This window comes from Elephantulus edwardii, unplaced genomic scaffold, assembly GCF_000299155.1.
Source record: "Elephantulus edwardii isolate Elephantulus edwardi_28Jun2011 unplaced genomic scaffold, EleEdw1.0 scaffold00258, whole genome shotgun sequence".
Classification (NCBI taxonomy): domain Eukaryota; kingdom Metazoa; phylum Chordata; class Mammalia; order Macroscelidea; family Macroscelididae; genus Elephantulus; species Elephantulus edwardii.
Genome location: NW_006400008.1, coordinates 924752 through 937837, shown reverse-complemented (window position 1 = coordinate 937837; position 13086 = coordinate 924752). Strand labels below are relative to the sequence as shown.

At 36.3% G+C, this 13086-nt stretch overlaps 1 protein-coding gene across 1 annotated transcript in view; it reads right to left on the bottom strand.

Annotated features, from left to right (window-relative positions):
• The window catches only part of BAI3 (brain-specific angiogenesis inhibitor 3), a 1132296-nt gene extending 1120430 nt beyond the window's left edge, over positions 1 to 11866 (bottom strand). The window contains exon 1 of the mRNA XM_006899477.1: positions 11113 to 11866. Within this exon, the coding sequence (XP_006899539.1) occupies positions 11113 to 11866 (754 nt within the window). The remainder of the gene's footprint in view (positions 1 to 11112) is intronic.
• Between the last annotated feature and the right edge of the window lie 1220 nt (positions 11867 to 13086).

Genomic DNA, 13086 nt, shown 5'->3' with positions numbered 1-13086 from the left:
AAGACCCTCTATGAGATGGATTGATTTGGTGACTGGGGTAATCGGGATGGGTGTGTCAGAGGCGGTGCGGTTGGTGCAGGATAGAGCAGGGTTTAAAGCTGTTGTGCACAGGGTCGCTATGAGTCGGAAACGACTCGACAGCACATAACAACAACAATAACAAACAACAACAAATTGAAACCAGGACTTTTACTAATTACTGTTTTGCTGTTAACTTGACTGGACTAAATCTGAACTTGCATTGTAAGATATTCTTTTCTCCTCCAACTCCCCAATCTATTTCCCTAATAAATCTCATTGTTGGTACAAGTGTGAGTAAAGTCTGTGAGTTAACAACGAATATCAAACCCAGTGATAGGAGAAAACAGGTGCAGAAGCATGGCCAGCAACCAGGGGGATGGGGGGAGATCAGACACTTTGTTTGACTCAGCAGCTGTGTGCTCCTATGGGTATTACTGATGAGAAAAGTTCCCCTTTATGAAGTGGGTATAAGTCAGACTTGGCCATCTTCACATTGTATCTGCTCCTTTTCATCACCTTTGGTGCTGTGAGTGGTTTCCATCATAAACATTTCTGAAGGCCAAATAATTTGCACCACCAGGGTTCCAGGAATCCTAAAAAAAGATTTTTTATTTTGTTGTCAACATGTGAATACATAAAACTTTGGGGTACTTTGGAGCTCAATGACCTAAAACAATTGATCACAATTCAATAAAAGATTTCCAAGAGTCATTTTTATGATTCTTTAATGGATTTCTATGACTGACTACATCAAAATGCTTCTCCAAAACATACCTAAAAACAGAAATTGCTTTTGCATAATAAGGAGCAAAATATTTGAAACTGTTTCATTCAAATGGCCTTACAGTCTATCATCACTAATATGCAAAGGGCAGCTTCTCCAGCCTAGATGACTCACACACCAGAAGCTTGATCTATTTTGATGTATTAGTCATGCCTCCAAAAACACAAAGGCAATAAGAAGCTACTTTTTCTCTATCCACTGTAATATGGACACATATTCAAAATATGTGTGATTGTTAAATACGTCTACAAATACAAAAATTCATTAAATAGCAATGTGCATCATTAAATATCAGTAACAAGAAACACATGAATAAAAATTCACTTCAAAAGTTGAACTGAGCACAATGTTTCACATTAATATAAAATAATAAAATGTAACAGTTACATAAATAATTACAAGGGAGGAGTTTGCCCATCCTTGTCCCATGGAGCTGTTGGTGGCCTCGAACTACGTGCCTTCAGGATTGTAATGTAGCTTCTTGCCACTAGGCCCCCTGAGTTCACTAAAATTAACTTCTTGTTGTTGTTGCTGTTGTTAAGTGCCATCAAGTCATAAACAATTCATAGCAACCCTATGAACAAAAGACCTGAACGCTTATAAAACTTTCATCATTTCTCCAAGTTCATACAAGTTTCGGGAAGCATGCTCTTCCAGAAGTGGATGCCACTCCTGCTTCCAAGGAGAGCTTCCACCAAACACTATGCACCATGGGTAATCATTATCACATTTGACACATTAGTGTCACAGTGTTTAACATCACAGCAACATGAATACAGAAAAAGGACAGACCAGTGCTATACCACTAAGAAAAATGTTTGACCAAAAACAATTAAAACCAGGCCTGAGGGCCTGCAGTCCTCAGGCCCAAATGTCTTTTTATATACAAGGCAAAATCCAGTCAGCTCACACCCAATTGGTAAGTTAAATATCATGTAAAGATTTTATGTAAATAAGATGAGAAATATATAGAATCCTAACTTTCAAGTGTCAAGAATAAATTCTTGATTCACAAAGAAATATTATTTGCACTTTCAAGTTCAGTGAAAAATGCCTCACTAAGAGTTCCTCTCTCCTACAATAGGTTTTAAGAGTATTTAATTCTTCTTTTTTTTAATTATTTTTTTTTTAGTGTCTCTCTGGAGACTAAGGTCCACCTGATACAGGCCAAGGTTTTTGCAATCACTTGTTATGCATCAGAGAGTTGGACAATGACTAGGAAGGATAGAAGGAGAATTGACGCCTTTGAGCTGTGGTGCTGGAGAAGAGTATTGAATGTACCATGGACTGCCAGGAAAACCAACAGATTCCTCCAAGAGAGGGTTAAACCAGGCTACTCCTTGGAGGCAAGGATTCTGGGGCTTCATCTGGCATACTTTGGACATGTTGTAAGGAGAGACAGGTCCTTGGAGAGGAACATCATGCTTGGTAGGGTAGAGGGACAGCACAGGAGGGGAAGACTCTCTATGAGGTGGATTGGTTCAGTGACTGGGGTAATCGGGATGGGTGTGTCAGAGGCAATGTGATTGGCACAGGTTGGAGCAGGGTTTAGGGCTGTTGTACATAGGGTCGCTATGAGCCGCAAATGACTCAACGGCACATAACAACAACAACATTCCATTCTTAAGAACTTAAAAATTCTTAACATTGAAGCATATTGTATCCTAACACACACAAATCTGACTGTGTGGATCATAAGAAATTAAAACTCCTTTAAGAAAGGTAACGATCAGGGTAGTCTTTTCTCCATACCAATTCAACCTGTATGCTTGAAAATATCAGTCAAGAAACTTAACTCTATAAAAAAGAATGTGTCATCAGCATTAGAGTAGACTAATTAAGGATGTGCATCATGCAGATGGCACAACCCTGCTTTCTGGAAGTGAGGAGGACCTGAAATGCTTGTTGTAGAAGATCAAAGACTATAATATTCAATACTGACTGCATCTCAACATTAAGAAAAAAACCCAAAACAAAACAAAAAAAGTCCTCACTACTGGGCCGATGAGCAGCATCATGATAGATGGAGAAAAGATTGAAATTGTCAACAATTTTATCTTACTTGGATCCACATCCAGCAATCAGGAGAGCAGAAAACATACTGTACTGGGCAATTTGTAGTCAGGAACTGACTTCCCCAAATTCTTAGTAGAAAAGATATCAGTTTGAAGACTAAGGTGCATCTGATTCAGGCCATTTGAGAGCTAGACAATTAATAAGGATGATAGAATGAGGACTGATGCCTTTCCATTTTGGTAGTGCAGAAGAATACTGAACAGTTCAAGGATTTCCAAAAGAACAGCTATCTCTTGGAGAAAGAGCAACCAAAATGCTCCACGGAGGCAAATATGACAAAACTTTGTCTCACATACTTTGGACATGTTGTTATAAGAGACTATTCTCTGAAAAGTATATCATGTTCTGTAAAAAGGAGGGTCAGAAAAAGAGAGGAAAACCTTCAACCAGATTGACTGACATAGTGACCATAGCAATGGATTCTAGTATGTCAGAAATGAGGATAGCATAGGACAGGGCAGGATGAGACACAGTTTTCAGACGGTCCGTCAGTCACCATGAGTCATATTCAGACTGTACCTAACAAAAATAACAACAACTGCATCTTAATGGAGTTAGAGGCTCAGTGGTAAGAAACTGTACTACCAACCAGAGGCACAAAGTTCAAATCCATTAGCCAAGCACATGAGAAAGAGGGGAAATGTACTCTCGTGTGATTATTGCTTCTAAAAACCTGCTGGAAGTTTGCTATGAATCCGTTCCAATGTCACAGTACCTAAAAACCACAGCATTATAAGGGAGCTCTTGCAAATTCAAAAGCACATGGTTTGAATCCATCAGCTGTTCCACAGGAGAAGGATGGATACTCTCCCAAGCAATTCACTGCCTCTGAAACCTTACTGGAGGATCAACTCAGAGTAGATTCTGACTTGAAAGTAATAACAAACACAATTATATCCTAAAGTTCAATTTCACAATTACTAGGATTCTTCTGTTTGATTTCATTCATTCATATTTTCACTCATGCATACATAAAATTGGAACTGTTTGTTAACGTGTTGAATCCTAATTACTGCCTGTGTTCCTCAGAAAAATGTGTTATGCAAAAAACTTCAGTTCTCAGGCCACATACTCAATATTCTTTAAATTACTAACAAGTTAATTTTGTATAGTAATGAATAGGGCGCTCTGGCAGCCTACCTGGCTTAAAGCTGTGTTGCCAACACAAAGCCAGGCGCTTCAAACCCACTAGCTTCTCCAAAGGGGGGGGGGGGGAATTAGTCATGTCGCCTTGTGATGTACAGCCTCTGAAAAACCTGCTGACAGGTCAGCTACACGTCAGTTCCAACTTGACAGTAATGAAGATAGAAAGATAGATCAATAGATCAATAGATAGATAGTTTGTTGTTGTTGTTGATTGCCTTTGAGTCAAGCACGACTCATAGCAACGCTATAAACAAAAGGTCTGAAGCCCCTTCTACAACTATCGACATTTATCAAAGTTCATAGAGTTTCCGGAGGCCTATTAGTTAGACGTGGATGACACTCCTGCCTCCTGTATTAGATAGATAGATAGATAGATAGATAGATAGATAGATAGATAGAGAGATAGATATTACACTAAAGAAGAAAATGTTTCTAAAACAATGAGAGTATCCAATTCTCCCCACAGCACACTTGAACAGTTTGGGTAAAATGGTTCTCAGAACTCCACAAAGTTCCCAAGGAGCTACTCTGTTGCTAGAGTAATTTCTGCAGCTTTGCTCTCTCACTCTCACCTGCTGTTGGCCAAAAAGCAACATTAAAAACAAAATCTTGAATCAAAATTAAAAGGGAATGCAGAGCTGATATATGGAAGATTGATTAAAGAACATAACACAACAAAAATTAAGAAGTATTTTGCTAATCCAATGTATTTTTAATGTTGACTTTTCTCCAACGGCATCATATCAAGCATCAGCTATTATACAGTGAATATAAAAGGCTATAAAAATAATGCCAAACATTTTACAAATAATACTTTATAAGAATATATAAAGGTCTGAAGTTTAACATCAGTCTTAATTAGGAATTGTTTTCTCAATCAAAAGGTTGGGAGGGGGTGGTGAAGGAAACAAAAAAGGCAGTGGGTTTCAACTTGATGGCACACAACAAGAAGAAAAATAAACTTGAGCAGTATACTAGTATTTCATACATACAATTATACAACAAGCCATTACAGTTAAGTATTAGTGCCATTCTCTTGACAAGTGAAGCTCAGTCATTTGCCAAATACAGCATCAAGTGTTTCAGTACCGCTAGGGACCCAAATCTACCTGACACCAAAATATTATTCTTTTTCTTTCAGTGAAGACACCTGGAGATATTTAGTATCGCTCTGATTTTTCTTCATTTTGGAGAAGAAACTTTTTAAAAAATTGACAAGAACTGAGATATTCCAAGTTATTAATTTTACTATTTGATTAACTCCTATATATACTGTCATTCTCCTCCAACCTGAAATAAGTTCATCACTTACCTAATCTGAGAAGAAGAAAGCAGTAACAAAGATAACCGTTACTATTTAGAGGAAAGAATATTAAAACATAGCTCCTGGATTCATGATCTCAAGATTCAGAATATAATCTTGAGTACAATAAGAAACTTATTGTTTAATGAAAGTTTACTTTTGATTTAAAGGCAAAATGTATCTTCTCATCTGTGACTAACCCAGAAGAAAATCTTAATTTTATGAATGTAGCTATCATAACTGATTTTAAGGCTTAACAAAAGATTACTTCTAAGAAGGAAATAAAATGAAGATATGCTTAAGGCTGGAGTTTCAGTGAAATCAAATTCCTATTATGAATTTCAGAAGAAAACAAATCTATTAAAGCATTCATGTTGGTGCAGGAATGCATTCAGACCACAATGCACAAACACATATTTAAATGTTCGTCTTCATCTTCTTACACTTTCATGTTCCTCTAAATACTTTTATTATTTTAATAAAAAAGTTATAATGTTATTGGGTTTTGGTTCTTTAAATAATTCATATATAAGCTACTTCATAAGTTGAAATAAATACTAAAATGATTTAAGAAAATGAATTTACTTGAGCAAACCAATAATTTTAATAATAATAATATGCCCTTGCTATATTTATAGATCATAATGAAGAGAAAATAACAGAAGCACTAAATTTTATAGGGGAATATTATGTATTTTTCTCTTTCTTGGAAAGAGATTGCATGTATTTGTCATCAAACCACAGAAGAAAGGATTCAAAAAACACCATTACACTAGAAGTAATGTAAGGGTCAGAAAAGAGAAATAAGAAACACAATAAGTAAAATGAAGAAAGGAGGGGAGAAAAATGAGAGACATTTGCAAGCTTACTAGAGAGCCACATATTGTGAATTATATTTAACATCAACTTTTTAAAAGCCTAATTATAAAAATTAAGATTATTTCTTCATTAATCCATTCTTCAGGTTCTTTTAAAGATTTTATTCAGTAATAGGCTGAGAAACAAGAACTGTGTAAATAATGAATTAATGCAATTGGAAATTATATAAATTATAGCCATCTTACCTTTAAAACAAAAAGGGAAAATAAAAGATGGCTGCTTTACCATTATATTTTCTGTCATTCTCTGGGTCATATTTTATTTCTCTATTTCCTACTTTCCTGTTTTTCATTTTAGTCCTTTAAATTTCATTTCAATAATTATTTAATGAAACCCTGCTTAGAGTGTTGTGCTCATTTTAAAGACTCTGCCTTGTCCTGGGAGATGTCAAAGCATGGTAGAAGAAGATGGAAATGTACTCGGAAAAAAAAAACAATTCAATATATTAGACATTCTAACTTAAAAAGCTATGGAACTCACCAAAAGGGTGAAGTCAAATGCCAGGCTATGACTCATCAAATGGTAGATACAGTATTCTTTCAGAGATTATGGGATCATTTATAAAGGGAGCAAGGTGGAATTGTAAAAAGTAGAAAGGTGACTAAAAAGTAATGAGAGGCAAAAAAGAGACAGAAACACAAGCTGATAAGTTGTTCTATACTGCAAAAATGGGCCTTAAAAAGTTAAGAGTAATCCCAGGGGTGCATGGTTCAAATCCACCAGATGCTCTGCTGGAGAAGGAGGAACACTCTCCTCCTGTACCAGCCAGATCTGATTTGACAGTACACACACACACACACACACACACACACACAAATAAAATTTAAAAAAAGTTAAGAGTATGTAAACATGGCTAAATTGCACAATTACATGTGAGAGCTTCCTTTGGGTGGTAGCTTTCAAGAATTAGGAGAGGCAGTATAAATACAAGTGAGTATGTGTGGATGTGTTGTGTGTTCAGATTTCCTGAATCAGCTTAAGGATTCTGTACAGGGGTCCCCATTTCCCTTCACATAACTAGGGCCATTGATGTTAATAAGGAACAAAGGTTCTTTGACTGCATAGTAAGTGATTTAGACGTCCATCATATTGTGAAATTTTTCTGTCCAAACTGTTTTCATCATGCATGATAAATGAAATGATGGTTAATAAGATTGCCTATCACATTTTATATTTTGGATATAGATCAGGGTACAAAATTAACTTTAGTAAGAGTATTATCTTTGGTACAGTGTAGTAAAGAGCTCAGGAAACTTGAAGATGACCTCATGGGAAGATGAGTAAACAGGAATACTAAAAAAGAAATAAAAAGAAAAAGCTTCCTTAAAATAAATAAATAAATATATAAAGGTTGTTTTGTTTTACTCAAATAACTAAATAATTGCTTGGAGTAAGAAAGGCATTATTCTGTTTTTCAGGGGCTTTAAAATATTGATTTACTTATGTTCACTACTTTAGACTGTAAAATATTGGAAGGAATGAAAATTAAGGTTCTAAGATTATATGTCAATCCAAACTATGTGAAACACAGTGTTCAATAAAAATATACTTAGAAGTTCTTTAATTAGGCATCAATCTAATAATTTACTTTGACCATTTATTCAAGATCATATTTGTAATTGTTGATGTTTCACAGTCATAATTTTCTTTGTGATGAAATTCTTGATAAAAATCTGTCTATGAAACTCTTCCTGGCATGAAAGCGGTATTAAAGACCTTTCTCGTAGAAATCCTATCTTATAACAAACCCTCCATTCGTGAGAACTTGATTTTACATACTCTACACATGGTTTGATAATCCCACTGGGCACAGTCACAATACTGAACACGTGATATACCCTTGTCATCACCATCAGTGTCACATAAAACAATGAAGATTTGCCTCTACTAACTGTATACTTTTTAATTTGTCAAATTTGTGCCACTTCTATGATGTCATTCATGTGATACACATTTCTACTTGAGCCTTCTGGGATTGATTACAGTGAATAAAATAAGAACTCATAACTATGGAGGGTAATCTGGTACCTATTCCTCTTGATAATCTACAGGATATTTTGACCATTTTTCTATTAAGAAATAGAATTAATTATATAATCTAAAATACAAGTGGAATTTTTTAAATATACTTTTAAAATCTAATGAAATGAAATGAAAAGATGCTCTTGGAATAAAATTATACATAAGTAGCACAACAATATGTAATGATTAAACCCAAGCCCTATACTTACAGTTATGTGATAGTTTATTTGAAATGGAAGTCTTTTACTATCTTTTTATATTATACAACATTTATATCAAATATACTATTTAGGATTTAATCTACTCTGACTAAATTATTAGAATCTATAGATGTTCACATTTCTTTTCTGCAGTACAAGACAACAAAAAAGGTTTTCTTTGAAGGAAGTAAAGTGCTGTATTTTATGTATTTATTATATTTTAGGACAATTACTCACAAAATGCATTGGCTGCATTATGTCATCAAGAATTGCTTATCCTTCCCTTTCTGACTCAAAACACCTAAACAAAGAGCACATCTTTGGAAGACAATTGCAGACTGTCAAATCTTACTGAGGCAGCTTAGATCTGTTCTCAATATGTATAAACTTTTCCTAAAAGCATTATTTGCATATTATTATTTTTAATATGACAATTTAGTTGTCTATAGAAGTATTCCTTTCTCATGCTGTCAGTGAATCAGTCAGACTTTCACTTCATTTATACATTTAACATCTCAAACAACTTTCCATTCATTTATTTAAAAAATTGAGATCATTCAGACTCAATAAATCCCAGCACTGTCCTCGTGGACCTCTTATGACCATCAACAGAAACATCTCTGAAGAATTTAGTCTATTGTAGACACAACTTTTTTTTTGTCATCTGCTGCCTTTAACTGACCATCAACAGACTCAACTCTAAAAAAAAATCACGTCTATTGTGGACACGACTTCGCTTTTGCCATTTGCTGCCTTTATAAAATTGAAAAGAGTTGGATTCATTTTCTACTATCAATAGACAACTTTATTTTAAAGATGGAAGAAGTAATGGTGTAGATTTTACTAAAGCAAGCAAACACCATATACACATACATTAAAAAAAAAGTTTCTGCTGTTAATTGTCTATTAGCCAGTTTCTAGCATGACATTTTGTGTGTATACTGTAGTTTCTTATTTAGGGGACACTAATTAGTTTTAAATGGTGTTAAACAACATTCCTGCAGTTGCAAGTGCTTCTCTGGGATTTTTACTAGAGAAAAGAACTCCTGTAATTTAAAACCACTTTGTTTTCTTCAGTCATGGCTCTTAGTGAAGGCCTGACCTGTAGAAATCTTAAGGGTCTTCACTCACCTCATACTGCCATTAGTCTGCACTTAGATTTTTCTAACCTATCTTTTCTCCTGTACCAATGCTCATCTGTAATTCTCATCTCCCAAATTGCATCCAGCCAAGAAATAGCACGAAGCTAGTTAAGTCCTTCTCTTTCTCCCTCCCTCCTCTTACAAAACCTTGGCTACCCTAAAAGAAAATTCTCCAACAACGTGTCAATTTTATATTGGCCACAAAGACAACTTCTGTTGGAGGAGAGAGGAGGAAAGAGGGACTGGAGCTTGGCTGTCCCTTTCCACAGACAGGGATCTTTGTGGCGTTCAGAAAACATTTCCTGCATAAAAATCAACACATTCCCTGCTTGCAGCATTTAGGAGCAAGAACGAGTATATATCAGTCCTGTCCTCACACGAATGAGACACATTCATTAACCTTCCAAACAGGAAAATCATTTTCTCAAAATATGTCATGCTTTCTTGCATTATTAAATCCAATCCACAACCTTAAATCCTCTGGTTGCTCCCCGACTGGGGATTGGACTAAAGCTATAAATCACTCCTCTACTTTCACTCTTCCCTCTGCATTTCCGTTGCACTGATTTTTTTTTTCCCCATCTAGCTCATCTCCGACACACTCCTTCTCTCTTTACATGTATCAAGAGGACCACAAAGAGGAGAGAAAAAAAAAACACACACACAAAACTTGCAAGAGGCAAATTCGGTCCTAAAGGATCTGATTTTAAACACATCCCGCAACAATAGTCTCATTAAGTTGATCTCACAAATCAAAGAGTGCATTCCAATTCCAGGCTCCCCCCCCCCCACACACACACATATTACTACACAGCCCAAGCCCACCCTGAGAGATTGAGCTTCCAGGTGGGTCCCATGCTGACCAGCACAAACTCACAGGGGTTTAATGTGCAAAATATTGAAAACAAAATCCCAGGTCTTCAGGGAGGAAGAGAGAACTTTGTGTTCTAGTGTCAGGAGGTCATTTGGAACCAAAGCACAGGCTAGTTAGTAATGAAGTTCTGTCATCAAGTTCAAATCTACCAAGGAACTGGGATGGGGAGTGGGGAATGTTAGGGGTAGTGAATGGGGGTCAGTTGAAATCAGAAGTGAACATCAGTGCTGGCCAGGATCAGAGAAAAGTGTACAAATTCCGTTCTCTATGGTGTATGTGTTTGTGTAAATGCCCTAGAAGGGCTACAGTGTGATAAAAAGCACCTCTCTCTCTCCTTCCTACCTCCAGCACAAGCAGGTTTCTTCATCTCTTCTCTTGGATGTTGCAGGGAGGTGGGGAGGTGTGGGAGTGGGACTGAGTAGTGTTTTCCTGTCCTCACTGTCCCATCTCTAAAGCTCTCATGCCCTCAACTGTAGCTTAGAGGGCCTCTCTCTCTCGGCAAAGACCCCAAATCAAATAAATCCAAAGATGAAAAATTAATGGAGAAGTAACTAGCCCAAGTGTTGAAACAGCACCGTTGAGCTCCATTCCCCAAACAGCCTACCCTGTACTGAGCCCCACACCCGTCCCCAAGTTGTTCTCCCCTCTCTCCTCTGGGCACTTACCTTCTTTGGGTGGTCGCTTGGCCTCCCTGGTAAGATTGCAGACCTGGGTGGTTTGCAGCTCCTGGGTCAGGCAGCCCTCGGTCTGCTCATTCAGTGGTAACACCACGTTATTTAAAACCAGGGACTGGTCGTCGATCCCCCACTCTCCCAAATGCTGAGGGCAGGTGCATTTTGTATACATGATCCCACAGGATTCTGTTCTCCCATTTTCCGATTTTAAGCAGCTCTCCAACCAAGTGCACAATACATGGCAACCAAACTGGCTTGGGCTCACCTTGTTCAGTACCAAAAACTCAAAAAAAGATTTCTGATCTTCTTCCCCTTTTTTCTGTAATCCTGGGAAATCAGTTGGAAATACTCGACGTATCTGAATAAAATTTTTATCATACTGTAGAAAAACGAAAGCATTCTTGGAATCGCAGAGTTGCATTATAGAATGATTCTTTCTTAAAAGATCCTTTATTTTTTCATGAGAAAAATGATCAAACTGATAAGCCAGGAGGGAAAAGTTAGAGCAACTAAGGTCCTTTTTGGAAAATTTCAGGTAAATACTATATTTGGTTGGATCTGGATTTTCCAGCGTCCAAGTGCAGTTTGTAAAGTTTTTGGGAAACATTTCACTTACAGAATACGATCCATAAATGACTCCCTTCACCAAAGTTGAACACAAGAAGTCTTGGGCAGCATTAAATCCAAACATAACCAGGAGATAGGTGGAAAATATATAAATCAGCAGGTTACGAACAGCCTTCATCCTATGTCATTTGGCCTGTAAAAATGGCAATGAAAGTAAAATGCAAGACTATGCGCATTGAAAAAAATAAACTCCTTCCAATATTACGGGCAGCTGTTTTTAAGATTTCAGTATTAAAAAAAAATCCCTTTTAAAGAAGGGCAGGTGATTTTTATTTTATAACGCCGGGAAATTATCCGTTGCTGTGTGAACAGCGCCCTCACGTGGCCATACACAATGGTCAAATTCTCCACATACCATTTAAAAATAACATTTAATAGAATATTAATAGGAATGCCCTAATTTATCTAGCAGGATTTCCTCCAAGTGTATTACGGTGTAAATGAAGAGGGAAAAATACAGGATGTCTTCTATCATAACCTAAACGTTTATGAGTGAAGTATTTTTAATCAGCCTATATAGCCTTTTTCTCTCCCTCAGTTTTCTGTCTGCAGTAAATATCATCACACAAAATCTAATCTGATAATCTGGGAACAGCTGTCATCACATTTCTTTTCCCTAAAATGTGAAAAACAATTACAATAAATTATAGCCATAAATTTAAAAGCATGGGTTATAATTTGTTGCAGATGGAATATCATCTCCCAAATGCTCCTATTTGCCTTTGCAGGGTCCACTATGTCTAGTGAGGGGAAAATTCCTGTGCAAAAACATGGGCATCTTTGTATAGTAAAAGAATTAAAAAAAAAAAAAAAAACACCCACCCCAAAACCACCAAACCACCAACTATCACTTGGGAAAGGACTTATATGAGTAGATACATAGCAAAGACTTGTTCAACATCACCATTGAGAACCAGGATTTAAGGTAGTCATTTCAATGTGACATGCCCTCTTGGGACACATAAAGTGGATCACTGTACTAGTATATGGATCCAAAGGCAATGTCAGGGAAAAATCCCAGAACCGCAGTAATTGAGCTAGCTGCAGGTTTTGGTATTTTGTTGGTTGGTTGGGTTGTGTTTTTTTTTTCCTTTTTTAAAATTTAATTAGTACTATTTTACCAGAAGCTACCTACTATAATTTAAGATATGCATACGGTAGATTAAAAATATTAGCATGTTTCTTTCTAAGCAGCTTTCAGTTATTGAATTGCTCCCTTCCCAACAATAGTTCCAAATCTCTACTCTTTCTCTATTTTTATTTTTTTAAATAAAAAAACAAACAAAAAAAACCAAAAATACACCGATGGCCTTACATAATAAAGTAATCTTTCGTTAT